General features: G+C 44.7%; 1 protein-coding gene across 5 annotated transcripts in view; it reads right to left on the reverse strand.

The window, feature by feature from the left end:
- dock3 (dedicator of cytokinesis 3) overlaps nt 1-14,934 on the reverse strand; it is a 366,678-nt gene that overhangs the window by 314,775 nt on the left and 36,969 nt on the right. For all 5 annotated transcript variants that reach the window (XR_004414644.1, XM_033036842.1, XM_033036845.1 and 2 more), the window contains exon 2: nt 11,766-11,849. Coding sequence is in view for 4 of the 5 variants with exons in the window: in XM_033036842.1 (XP_032892733.1) it covers nt 11,766-11,849 (84 nt within the window). In the remaining variant the exon portion in view is untranslated. The remainder of the gene's footprint in view (nt 1-11,765; nt 11,850-14,934) is intronic.

Consider the following 14,934-nt stretch of genomic DNA (forward strand, 5'->3'; position numbering starts at 1 on the left):
TCATCTGGGACCATTCCTGACTAGTGATTCCTGAAATATCACTATCAATGCCTCCACAATCACTAAAGCCACCTCTTTCAGAACCCTAGGGTGCAGTCCACCTGGCCCAGGTAACTTATCTACCTTCAGCCCTTTCAGCTTCCTAAACACCTTCTCCCTGGTAATAGCCACCACTAACTTCCACCCGCTGACTCTCTTCAATTTCAGGCACGTTGCTGGTGTCTTCCACTGTGAAGATTGATGCAAAAAAGTTATTCAGCTCCTCTGCTATTTCTTTATTCCCCATTATCACTTCTGCATCATTCTCCAGTGGTCCAACGTCCACTCTTGCCACTTTCTTGCTCTTTATATAACTGAAGAAACTCTTGCTGTTTTCTTTTATATTATTCGCTAGCTTACCTTCGTATTTCATCTTTTCTTCCCGTATTGTTTTCTTAGTTACCCTCTGTTGTTCGTTAAAAGCTTCCCAATCCTCTGGATCCCCACTAATCTTTGCTGTGTTATAGGCCTTCTCTTTTAGTTTTATACTGTCCTTGATTTCCCTTGTCAGCCATGATTGCCTCTTTCTCCCCTAGAATCTTTCTTCCTTTTTAGATGCTGCATCTTCCGGGTTATTCCCAGAAATTCCTGCCATTGCTGTTCCACCGTCATCCCTGATAGGGTCCCTTTCCAGTCAACTTTGGCCAGCCCCTCCCTCATGCCTCTGTAGTCCCCTTTGCCCAGCTGCAATACCGACACATCCGATTTCAATAGACAATAGGTGCAGGAGTAAGCCATTCAGCCCTTCGAGCCTGCACCACCATTCACTGTGATCATGGATGATCACCCACAATCAGTACCCCGTTCCTGCCTTCTCTCCATATCCCTTGACCACTATCTTAAAGAGCTCTATCTAACTCTCTTGAAAGCATCCAGACAATTGGCCTCCACTGCCTTCTGAGGCAGAGAATTCCACAGATTCGCAACTCTATGGGTGAAAATGTTTTTACTCATCTTCGTTCTAAATGGACAACCCCTTATTGTTAAGCTGTGGCCCCTGGTTCTGGACTCCCCCAACATCGGGAACATGTTTCCTGCCCCTAGCGTGTCCAAACCCTTAATAATCTTATATGTTTCAATAAGATTCCCTCTCATCCTTCCAACTTCTAATGTATATAAGCCCAATTGCTCCATTCTTTCAACGTATGACAGTCCCTCCATCACGGGAATTAACCTCGTGAACCTATGCTGCACTCCCTCAATAGCCAGAATGTCCTTCCTCAAATTTGGAGACCAAAACTGCACAAAATACTCCAGATGTGGTCTCACTAGGGCACAGGGGCGGAAATCCTGGGGGGTACAGTGGGGAACATGTCCCGCCCCTGCTTTGAGAGGTGGGGGATGATCCCCCCCCCCCCCATGTTTTGTCATCTGGACTTTATCAGCCATTTTCTAAGGGCTGAATCAGCCCATTTGCGGGGCCTTTCAGCCCCCGTCGCGGCTTAAAATCAAACTGCTGCATCGAGGAGATCAAGGCTCCCGATGTTGAAGCCCCCGCCGGCCGATGAAAGACCCCATGAACGGGCCGATTCAAGCCCACAGCCTTAGCCTCGCACTAATACATCTCGCTCTCCTCCAGCCCCGCACGCCACTTGACTTGGGGGAAATTCGGTACAGCGTGGAGTCGGCGCCCGATGAGCAGAGGGAACCGGGACCAGGTCACCGCCAGGGATGCGGTTCTCTATCTGGAAGGCGGAGGGTCTGCTGCGGATGCTGGCAGGTACACAGAGAGAGAGAGGCCACTCGGCCCGTGCGTTGCTGCAGCCTCAGCGCCAGGGACACGGGTTTAAATCCTGACTCCGGGCGCTGTCTGTACGGAATCTTTTTCTCCCCACTAGCGCCTTGTCTGATGTTGATCTCACTCTTGCTGCTGAACAGACCGAGCAACAGCACCGAGTGCTCGCTCCGCCACCTCTCTGGCTTTGAGTATGCGCATGCGTGCGCGACAGCCAAGGAATTGTGTGTCCCCGGTCCCCCCCATGTTTTATAGCGATTTCCGCGCCTGCTAGGGCCCTGTACAAATGTAGAAGGACCTCTTTGCTCCTATACTCAACTCCTCTTGTTGTGAAGGCCAACATGCCATTAGCTTTTTTCACTGCCTGCTGTATCTACATGCTTACTTTCAGTGACTGATGAACAAGGACACCCAGATCTCATTGTACTTCCCCTTTTCCTAACTTGACACCATTCGATAATAATCTGCCTTCCTGTTCTTGCCACCAAAGAGGATAACCTCACATTTATCCACATTAAACTGCATCTGCCCATTCACTCAACCTGTTCAAGTCACCCTGCATCCTCATAGCATCCTCCTCACAGTTCACACTGCCACCCAGATTTGTGTCATCTGCAAATTTGCTAATGTTACTTTTAATCTCTTCATCTAAATCATGAATAGCTGTGTTCCCACCACCGAGCCTTGCGGTACCCCACTAGTCACTGCCTGCCATTCTAAAAGGGACCCGTTAATCCATACTATTCGTTTCCTGTCTGCTAACCAATTTTCTATCCGTCATTTCCTTACCCCCATTACCATGTACTCTAATTTTGCCCACTAAACTCCTATGTGGGAACTTGTCAAAGATTTTCTGAAAGTCCAGGTACACTACATCCACTGGCTCTCCCTTGTCCATTTTCCTAGTTACATCCCCAAAAAACTCCAGAAGATTAGTCAAGCATGATTTCTCCTTCGTAAATCCATGCTGACTCGGACCAATCCTGTTATTTCTATCCAAATGTGCTGCTGTTTCATCTTTTATAATTGCCTCCAGCATCTTCCCCACCACCGATGTCAGGCTAACTGGTCTATAATTCCTTGTTTTCTCTCTCCCTCTTTTCTTAAAAAGTGGCATAACATTAGCTACCCTCCAATCCACAGGAACTGATCCTGAATCTATAGAACATTGGAAAATGATCACCAATGCATCCACGATTTCTGGAGCCACTTCCTTTAGTACCTTGGGATGCAGACCATCAGGCCCTGGGGATTTATCTGCCTTCAGTTCCATCAGTCTACCCAACACAATTTCCTGTCTAATGTGAATTTCCTTCAGTTCCTCCGTCACCCTAGATCCTCTGGCCACTAGTACATCAAGATTGTTTGTGTCCTCCTTAGTGAAGACGGATCCAAAGTACCTGTTCAACTTGTCTGCCATTTCCTTGTTCCCCATAATAAATTCACCTTTTTCAGTCTTCAAGCGTCCAACTGTGGTCTTAACTATTTTTTTCCTCTTCACATACCTAAAGAAGCTTTTACTATCCTCCTTTATTTTCTTGGCTAGCTTACCTTCGTACCTCAACTTTTCTCCGCGTATTGCTTTTTTAGTTATCCTCTGTTGCTCTTTAAAAGTTTCCCAATCCCCTAGCTTCCCGCTCATCTTTGCTATGTTATACTTCACTTTTATTTTTATACTGTCCTTGACTTCACATGTCGGTCACGTCGCCTCCTACTCCCCTTCGAATCTTTCTTCCTCTTTGGAATGAACTGATCTTGCACCTTCTGTATTATTCCCAGAAAAACCTGCCATTGTTGTTCCACTGTCATCTTTCAGTCAACTTTAGCTACCCTCCCCCTCGTGGCTCCATTGTCCCCTTTGTTCAACTGTCACTTTTGATTTTCCCTTCTCCCTCTCAAATTGCAGATTAAAACTTATGTTGCAGTCACTACCTCCTAGTGGTTCCTTTACCTTGAGTTCCATTATCAAATCCAGTTCATTACATAACACTAAATTGCCTTTTCCCCGGTAGGCTCCACTACAAGCGGCTCTAAGAATCCATCTCAAAGGCACTCTACAAATTCCCTTTCATTGGGTCCTGTACCAACCTGATTTTCCAAGCCTATCTGCATATTGAAATCCTTCCTGACCACTGTAGCATTGCCTTTTTTACATGCCAATTTTATCTCTTGATGTAACTTGTGCCCTATATCCTGGCTACTGTTTGGGGGCCTGTAAATAACTCCCATTTGGATTTTTTTACCCTTATAATTTCTCAGCTCTATCCATAATGACTCTACATCTTCTGATCCTATGTCACCCCTCACTAAGGACTGAATTTCATTCTTAAGAGCCTGTCCCACTTGGCCGCCATTTACGCGACCTGGTAGCGTGTGGGTAGCGCGGGACGGGCGCGTGGCATGGAGGAGTGTGCAGTTACGCGTGGTATCGCGCAGCGTCCAGGATTTCGTTCTGCACAAAATTTTCACGCGCCTCCGGCCTGTCGCGTAAATGACGGCCAAGTGGGACACCCTGGCGCGGCACAACGTCTCACCTCCAACAGCAGCAGAAGCTGACAAGCGATCGCCGAGCTCGGCCTGGGGCTCACGGCCGTTGTGGATGCGGAGCCGCCCCCACTCCTACTCCCAGAGCGGGGCCAAGACGATTGAAGATAGGCACAAAATGCAGGAGTAATTCAGCGGGACCGGCAGCATCTCTGGAGAGAAGCAATGGGTGACGTTTCGGGTCGAGACCGTTCTTCAGAAAGTTTACCAATGTTTTGATGAGAGATAAATTAAGGGAATAAACCAATCTTACTAGACACATAAAGCTGGAGTAACTCAGCCAAGCCAGTAGCATCTCTGGAGAGAAGGGTCGAAATGTTTTTTCAGTCTGAAGAAGGGACTCAACCAGAAACGTCACCCATTCCTTCTCTCCAGAAATGCAGCATGTCCCGCTGAGTTACTCCAGCATTTTGTGTCTATCTTCGGTGTAAACCAGCATCTGCCGTTCCTCCCGACACAAAACAGCCTATGCCTTTCAATGATTGATGCCAGACCTTGAACAAATGCAGTTCAAATGGACTTTTGAATGCAATTTTGGAAGGATTGTTTCTTGAAACAAACTGTTCTAAAAGTTTGAAGGAAGGAATTGCAGATACTAGTTTAAACCAAAGATAGACACAAAATGATGGACTAACTCAGCTGGTTAGGCAGCATCTCTGGAGAAAAGAAATAGGTGACGTTTCGGGTCGAGATCGTTCTTCAGGCTGGGTCTTTTAATAGTGAAAACAAAACTGCATGACATCATTTTTATCATGTGATGATTTTTCCACAAGTCGGTAGTCATTGTTGGCTCAAGAGTAACTCGGGAGAGGAACTTGGTAACTCGGGAGAGGAACTTGGTACATCGCAGAAATGAGAAGTAAACGGCAAACTTATACGTACACGTGGGAACTCGTTTAAACTCGTGAACATAAACTTGGAATCTCGTAGACAACCATGAGTTTGATTTTTTTATTTCACTCGGGATCACTCCTGGGTGGACTCGCACCGTGAGACAGGGCCATTAGTCTTCAACCAACCAGCATTTGCTGCAGATGTGGTCACCATGATTGACTAACGTCCACCAGCTCCCACATCACGCAGCTGCAGCACATCGAGTGATCCTGCATGTGCCCTTTGCGTATCTCACATTCCTTCATAAAGCTTCATACTTTCTGTTGCTCTAGTCTTGCAGGTCCGCTCCTCTCTCCTCAACCCTTCTATCAGAAGCCTTTCGAGCCAAAGCCTCAAGATGCACTTTTCCTCCACACGGCACTTCCGCTCAACATGGACGCTCCCAACAGGCCACTCCGCCTTCCTTTTTAGCAGCTGCAAACTATCTCCAGCTAAGTCTATCGGACACCTGCTTCACTCTCATGTCCTGCTTCCACGATTAGCATTTTGAAACTGCTACTCTTAACTTCTTCCTGACGATTTTTAAATCCTTTGTCCTTTATAAAGCAGATTCTTACTTGCAGCAAGATTTCTCTTCGCCCTCTGCCTTCAGTATTTACAGCAGAAAAACTCCAACGACTTTGTCTTCCCTTTTAGCTGCTGCAAGCTATCTCCAGCTAGGCCTATAGGATGCCTGCTATACTCTAATGTCCCGCATCCACGATTAGCACTGAAACTGCCACTAACTTCTTCCTGCCGATTTTTAGAATCCTTTGTCCTTTAAAAAGCAGATGTAATAAACATTATCTAAAGTGTTACTGCGTAAACCATAGGTATTATTTAAATCCAATTTCAACTCACTCTAAGAATATAGTAGAACATCCATCAACAAATATTCTGCCACCCACTTTACAGCACAAATATTCTGCTTTACTGTAGATCTATTTGTCTGCCTGGTCCGTATGCTGTTTCCACCAATATTCTTTTCAATTTTCATATATTCTGTGTTTGGTATTTCCTGTATTCCATTTATTGTTTCATTTGGTCATATCACAAAACCTTTTCTTCTTCCAATGAACTCATCTTATACCATTTCATTTTCAGTGAATATGTTTTCCTTTATTCCTTCTTCACCATATGTTTTGTTCCTTTCTAAATGCAGCTTATCTCTAATATGTCCAGAACTGAATAAGGGTCTTTGACGTGAAATATTAACTTATGTTCCACACAGATGTTCCAAACTGATGAAAATGTCACTACACTTTCTGATGAAATAGAAGAAAAAAGACAGACATTAAGGAAGATAAACATAGCACACAAATCCTACAGAAAAAAAAATTTAAATGATGAGTCTGGGTAACTTCTTGAGAGGAAATGATTGGCCTAACAAGAGAGGTTAAAGAAGTTAGATCTTTGGTTTTGAATTTGAGAAGAATTGTGGATGCTCTTATTGCAATAAATATTTTGAGGGGAGATATTGTGAGTTAAAATAGTGGAAGAGTCAAGAATGGAAAGGTAAGTGGACAAAATTACAAGAAAAGGGGTCAGTTATTAAAACATGGTGTGTAGAAACTTCTTTCAGAGGGTGGTGAATCTTTGGAATTCTCTATCCTGGAGAGTTGTGATGGTCAGATCATTGGGGGCATTTAAAGTGGAGATATATAAAGATTTGAAGGATCAGGGAATGATTGCCACGAGGAACAGGCACAACAAAAAAATTGAGCCTGAAGCAGTTTAGCCATGATCTTGTTGAATAGCAGGGCGGATTTGAGGTTCCAAATGGGAATATTTTGAAGAAGACTATGGACATCTAGTTAGTCAGGAAGGATGGGTGGTTCAAAATCTAAATTAGAGGAATTTAAACCAAGAGCTTTGGGTAAGCAGTTCACTAATTTGGGAGATGGGGAAAATGTTGAAAATCCTTCATCTTCTTTAAATGTCTGTTTAAAAGGTAACACATATTTTTTTTCAATTTGCTGGATTTGCTTTTTCCTCCTTTTTTTGTTTCTTTTAAGGCCAACGGACCTAGCTGGTGATTCATATGCTACACACCACCCATTCTGTATTGCTGCCAAAACGACTCTCTTACAAATTATATTTTGCTAATTATATATATTTTTTTCAGAATCTGAGAAAGGAGGGTGAGCAGCCAGAGGTCGTGGTCCATATCGCTACTAATGACCATTACAGAGATTTGGTTCTGAGAGGGGCAGGACTGACAGCCAACATTCTAGAGTTTCATGTTTCAGATGTGATATAGAGGAAGGTAAAAAGTGGAGGAGTTATTTGAATAATCAGGGAGATTTTCACAGCTGCACTCAGAAAGGACATACTGGTGGTATCATCCACCAAGAAAATATGGGTAGAGCTCAAACATGAGAAAGGTAGATTAATCTAATGGGATTGCACTAGAGGCCTTCCAATAGCCAGCACGACATAGAGGAATAGATATGGATACAGAAAAAAACACTAAGTAATGGAGTAACTCAGCGAGTCTGGCAGCATCTCTGGACGACATAAATAGTTGATGTTTCGGTTCAGGAACATTCTTCAATGTGGTTTCATCCCTGCTGACGTAGGTGGATCGCTCACTTGCTTCTCCTCTGTATCCCATAATTCTGCTCTCGCTACCTCTCCGCCCAGATGGAATGGGTATAGTCTTCCCCTGCTCCGTACCTGTCACCCCATCAGCCTCTGCATCCAACACATTATTCTTTGACATTTTTGCCACCTTCAATGTGATCCCACCACCATCCATATCTTTCTATCTCCACCACTTTTTTTCCACAGAGACCATTCCCTGTACAACTCCTTGGTTCACTTATCCCCTCCCACCCAAATCACCCAGTTTTTTTGGCCCTTGCAATCACAGGAGATATAACACCTGCCTTATACATCCTCCCTCCCATCCATTCGGGGATCCATCAGCCCTTTCAGGTGCTATAGAGGTTCATATGTATGTCCCTTAACCTCATCTATTGCATTTAATCTGGCCTACTTTACATTCAAATGTGGCCTCCTTTACATTGGCTAGACCAAGCATAGACCAGGCATCTGTTTCGGCGAACACTTGCACTCAGTCCACCAAGGCCTGCTAAATCTCTCGGTTGCTAACCGTTTTAACTCCCCTTCCCATTTTCCTACTGACCTTTCTGTCCTGGGGCTCCTCCATTACCAGAGCGAAGCCACAGACAAGCTGGTGGAACAGCACCTCATATTCCGCTTGAGTGGCTTATAACCCAATGGTATGAACATTAAATTCTCCAATTTTATGCAACTAACAAACAATCACACCTTTTCCCCCCACTCTTCCCTGTGCCCCACCTGGATACACATCCATTTCATCCACTATCCCTCCCCTCATTCCCTTTCCCCCATCCTCTTCCACTTATATCCCTTCTTCTGGCTTCACATTTCACATCTCTACTCACCAAGACAACCACTTGTGTCTTCATCTCTGCTATTGTCTAACCATCTGCCAATCAAACCTATATCTACCTATCATTTGCCAGATTTTGCCCCACCTCCAGCTTTGCTCCACCTACTACAATCAGTCTGAAGAAGGGTCCCGACCTGAAATGTCACCTATCTAGGTTCTCCAGAGATACTACCTGATCTGCTGAATTACTTCAGCGCTTAGTGTATTTTTTTGTAAACTAACATCTGCAGTTCCCTTATGTGTATAGATATGTTGACATATTATATAGAAAGATAGAAAAGCAATGGCATAGTGAGAAACTAAAACCTCCCGAATATTGACTGCCACTTCCTTAGTGCAAGAAACATAGATGGGGAAGAATTTGTTAGATGCATCCAAGAGTTGTTTTAAACGGTGTGTGAATAGTCCAACAAGAAGAGGGACCATACTGGACCTTGTATTGGAAAACTAGCCTGTCCAGGTGATTGGGTGGGAATCAACAAAAAATTAAACCAAAGACAAACACAATAGGCCGGAGTAACTCAGCGGATCAGGCAGCACTCTGGAGAAAAGGAATAGGTGATGTTTTGCGTCGAGACCCTTCTTCAGACTGAGAGTTCGGGGAAAGGGGAACAAGAGATATAGACAGGAGAAATGAATGGATGATATGCAAAAAGCAATGATAATCAAGGAAATGAGGGACACACAATAGGCCATTGTTGGCTGTGGGATAGGTGATTTCGAGTATACAGAAGAGTTCAACAGGATAACAGTAAAACTAGTCTGATGACTAGGGTCGGGGAGGGACGGAGAGAGAGAGGATGTAAGGGTTACTTGGTTAATATCAAATTCATACCACTGGGTTGTAAGCTGCTCAAGCAAAATATGAGATGAGATATGAGATGCTGTTCCTCCAATTTACATCTGGCCTCACTCTGACAATGGAGGAGGCCCAGGACAGAAAGGTCAGTATGGGAATGTGATGGAGAGTTAAAGTGTTTGGCAACCGGGAGATCTCGTAGGCTGAGGCAGACCGAGTGAAGGTGTTCAGCGACACGATCGCTGAGCCTGCGCTTGGTCTCGCCAATATATAGAAGTCCACATATGTAACAGTGGATACAATAGATAAGGTTGGAGGAGGTGCAAGTGAACCTCTGACTCATCTGAAAGAACTGTCAGGGTCCCTGGATAGATTCGAGGGAGGAGTTGCATCTCCATAGGGGAAGGTGCCGAGGGAGGGGGTGGTTTGGGTTGGAAAGGATGTTAACTAGGGAGTTGCTAAGGGAACGGTCTCTGCAGAAAGCAGAAAGAGGGGCAGATGGGAAGATGTGGCTAGTGGTGGGATCCCGTTGGAGCTGGCGAAAATGTCGGAGGATTATGAGCTGTATACGGCTGTATTCAGGAGAAAAACTAAAAATCTTTGGTTTCAAGCAAAATATACTGTAGTATTTTAAAAGAGTCATGTATGGGACATGCATCTCTGAAAAAGACAAATGCACAGATTGGGTAACACAACATTTCCAAAGCAAATTAGAAAGTTAAAATAGTAAAACAAGTTGGATTCAAACAAAGATTGATAAGTAACAAGTAATGTTCACTTTCACACTTGCCAAACAATGACCTGTCCTTGATATTCAATGGCATTACCATTGTCAAGTATCTGATCCAGCGCCGGGGTGCTGACATCCCCCCCCCCCCCCCCCCCCCCGATGCGTGAGCTGATCGCCTTGACGCAGAGGGCCCGAACGCCGCCGGCTACGGGAGTCAAGATCGTCCAGTCAACGGGGGCTCGAGGCCCACAACCGAGGAAGAACAAAGGGAAGGACTTGAACTTTATTTCGCCTTCCACCACAGTGAGGAATGTGTAGGAGTCACTGTGGATGTTCATGTTAAAATGTGTTTTTGATCGTTCTGTTACCAAGATGGCTGCCGGAAGTGAGAGTGAACGCTAGCGCGACTAGCCGCCGCTGCTCTCTCTTCGAATTATGTAGTGTTGCTGTCCCTACTACTTCTTGTTTTTGTTTTGTTTTATTTATGTATTTATAATTTGCTTGTTTTAATCTGTAAGTTGTCCTTGAGAGTCCTGAAAGACGCCCATAAATAAAATGCATTATTATTATTGCTTGCTGAAGTCGGCTTTCCTGCACTATTCTCATATCTCTTGATTCTCTTTATGATTAAAGATCTACAGAAGTACAGAGGCTAGGCATCCTACATTGACTGACTCATTTCCTGGTACCCGAAAAACTTTCTATGAAACATTGGTAAAATTATTTCCACTTGTCTGGATCTGCTTAACATTTAATCAACTTGATATCGTCCCGGACAAAGGAGCTTGCTTGATTAGCACCTTAGTCATCGTCTGTGGAATTCTCTGCCTCAGAGGGCGGTGGAGGCAGGTTCTCTGGATGCTTTCAAGAGAGAGTTAGATAGGGCTCTTAAAAATAGCGGAGTCAGGGGATATGGGGAGAAGGCAGGAACGGGGTACTGATTGGGGATGATCAGCCATGATCACATTGAATGGTGGTGCTGGCTCGAATGGCCGAATGGCCTACTCCTGCACCTATTGTCTCTTGTCTTTGTCTATTGTCTAAACATTTATTCTTTTAAACAGCACAACCACGCAAGCCTGCAATGTCATCTATATGATACACTATACCAAGGTTTCTCCCACAGCACATTTAAGACTACCTAGAAAGGCAAGGGCAGACACTTGAAGGAACATTGGCACTAAAGATATATCCTTTAAACAACATTCTATCCAGGCTTTAAAATACATTGTTGCTGGGTTTAAATAACAAAACTACCCAACAGAAGTGTAAGAATACCTTCAAATATGGACCAAGTTCAATCAAGTTGCTCACCAATATTTTCAAGAGCAATTAAAGATTGAATACAGGCCTGTCAGTGAAAGTTCATAATTCAGTCAACATAAAGCTATTGACTTTTCTGTATGGCTTTATATAATAAATTACATCTTTGAAGTGAGTAACAATTTTACGGGCGTTATTGAGAAATTCTCAAGATGCAAATTAAATTAAACTTTTGCATCTACATAAACCACACCTAATACTTAGGAAATGCTTATACTTTTGTTTTAAACACCCATTTTCAAAGATAAGAAGCCATAAATATAGCATATTCTGATAATCTTACCTTCACATTTTTCCAAAATCTGAACAGTTTCTCCAATTTCCAGCACAAGCCCTTGAGGCACTGAAGCTCGAAAGCTGCATATTACTAAAAAAAAATCAGAATGTGACATTTAGTATTAGTATTGTTATTCAAACCAAAGTCATTTGCTCTTTACCTCACTCCCACACTCACTCACTCCTGTAGTTTTGGGCCTACAAGTGGGAAGCAGTCATTACCATTCTCCATACAATTCTGTTCAAATCAAAAGTTTTTCTCAGTTGCAATGAACAATCCAGGCTCTGCTGCTAGCATAGGATGATCTGCAGTCTACCCTTGTTAAAAATGTTAAATTACTTAACACAATCAGGGCACGTAATTAGCGGTTGCCCGGGTGCCATTGACCACCCAAAGTGCCGCCGGGCAACCTAAACGCCGAATCATTTTGCCCAGCTTGGCACTGCAGATACTGGTTTGTACCGAAGATAGACACAAAAAACTGGAGTAACTCCGCGGGTCAGGCAGCATCTCTGGATAAAAGGAACGTTTCATGTCGGCGACGACTGTATTGAGGGGCAAAGATACTAGGTGCAGGGTGACGAAGGGTCGGAGCGAATGACGGGCCCCGCACAACGGCACAATGCTCCATCTCCTCCTCCTCCCGGATAGTGGCCGCTGCTTGCAAATCCGTTAACGGCGCTTTCAAAACAAACCCTACCACAAGCCAAGGCCGGGATAAGGGAGGGAGGGGGAGGCCTCGGGAGGGTTTGTTTTGAAAGTGCCGTTAGTGGATTTGCAAGCAGCGGCCGCTATCAGGGAGGAGGAGATGGAGCCGCTTTCGCGGCCGCTGCTGCCGCTGTGCAGGGTCCATCATTCGCTCCGACCCTTCTGAAGCAGTTGCACCAAAGATCCTATAGCTATAGGATCTTTGAGCTGCACCGCTCGGCCCAGCACCTTGCTGTTGGCTGGCAGAGGAGGGGAGGCGGTGGCGAGGAGATCCCAACCGCCTCCCCTTTTGGCGGTGGCACTTGGCAATGGTCAGGGACGGCCAAGGCAGCGGGGCGATGTTGTCCGAGGAGCGCTGACCTTCCTTAATCCCCACCTCGCCACCCCCCTCTCTCTCTCTCTCTCTCTCTCTCTCTCTCTCTCGTACGCCCCCCTCCACCCCCCCCACCCCCACCATCCAGGGACCCCTCCTCTCCATCCCGCACTGATCCCCATTCTGCCCTCTATTCAGTCCTCACTGACATCCCCTGGGCTCCCCTCCTCATCTCCCCCCCCCCCCACCCATCTATTCATCCTGCGCTGATCACCCTATCCACCTCGCATTGATTCTCCTGCCACCCCCCCCCCATCCATCCTACACTGGTCCCCCAATTAATCCTGTACTTACCCCCCCTTCCCATCCATCCTGCACTTCTCCTCCATCCATCTTGTACTGATCCCCCATCCATCCTGTACTAATCCACGCATTTATCCCGTACTGACCCACCCTCCATTTACCCTGCACCTTCCCCTCATTCATCCTATAGTGATCGCCCATTCATCCTGCACAGACCCTCCGATCCACACTGTACTGACCCACCCCCCCATTCATCCTGCGCTGATCTCCACCCCCCAATCCATCCTATACTGATCCTCCCATTCAAGAAGAATGGGGGGAACAGTCTGAAGAAGGGTCTTGACCCGAAACGTTGCCTATTTCCTTCGCTCCATAGATGCTGCCTCACCCGCTGAGTTTCTCCAGCACTTTTGTCTACCCCCATCCATCCCGTACTGAACCCCCCCATTCAACACCACTGACATCCCCCGTGCTCTCCCCTCACAATTTTACCTACTCCAACCAACACGTACTAATTCATCTGCCTCAATCCATCCATTCCGCACTGCCTTCTAAATCCCCCCCAACCCCCCCCCCCCCCCCCCCCCCCCCCCCCCCTCCCCCCATCTATCCACCCTGCACTGATTCACACACACCCCCCTCCCTGACCCTATTCTGCTGGAAATGTCTTCAGAGCGAACATTGACTATGTTTGATAACGGAATGCAATCAAATGTGTTTTAATTCCCAATGTTATTATTTGTTTTAGTCCATAAAGATGGATTAATTAAATTGTGAACACGTGAAACATTAAAACCGCAGTGTTCAATTGTCACTGCTACCGTTGACACGTTATTACAGAATTCATTTTAATGGCAAATCAATGCTCTTAATATGGAGTATCAGTACTGTAGTTATTTAATGAGCAACATTCACAACTATACGTTGGATTTATCCAGGTTTTACTTCGACAGTCGATCATATACATCACAAATTTGGTCAGGAGATATTTCAGTTGAAATTTTAGCATTAATTCTGAAGTGGGAATGATGGAAACAGCGTTTATCAATAAAAAAAATTTAATCTGGTGTGTACAAACTGGGTATCTTCATTGTAGTTCACAACAAATACATCTAATCTGAATGTCTGGTAATGTGGCGTTTTGACACCTTTAAACATATTACCAAAAGAACATTTGCTGCAGTTATGTCCTTTGGCCATCTCTTGTCAGTTAGTGTAATGTTTAACCTGTCAGATGGGTATAGTCGGTTTTAACAGCTATTATCATAAAATGCCTATAGAAATGTCCTTGCAACCTGTATATTTTGTTGTGGATAAATTATGTGGGTAGCGAAAGTGTTTCTGTACCAATAGCAATAACGACCCATGCTATGGCCATGTCATGGTAATTTTCAGTCCTTCACAGAAAGCATGCTTGCATCAATCTGTAGTGTGCATGGTTAAGCATATATGTTACCATCGTTCAGGATTTATTGACACAGGTTGATCATAAACTGAATAATCCAACCATATTTTAGTTTGCAAGTGGAAAGAACTAATGGAAATTGCATTAATTGCAATGTGTAAAAAGAGTTGAGATACTGTCTTATAATTTTGCTGCATGTCATTGTGAGATATATCATGTCTTGATTAGTGAATATGTTTAGTTTATGACTTTATTTGAAGCAGAAATAATATGTGAATGCTTCATTGAGCATAATTCGGACTGGTAACTACACACTTCATCCGAGCACATTATCGCAAGCATCATGCAAACCATCTTAAATGACCACCTAAACTGTCATTTGGCAACTTAAAAAGCTGCCAAGGTTGCCCGGCTGGCAACAGGGAAAAAAAGTTAAGTGACAGCCC

Source organism: Amblyraja radiata, chromosome 18, assembly GCF_010909765.2.
Source record: "Amblyraja radiata isolate CabotCenter1 chromosome 18, sAmbRad1.1.pri, whole genome shotgun sequence".
Taxonomy (NCBI): Eukaryota; Metazoa; Chordata; class Chondrichthyes; order Rajiformes; family Rajidae; genus Amblyraja; species Amblyraja radiata.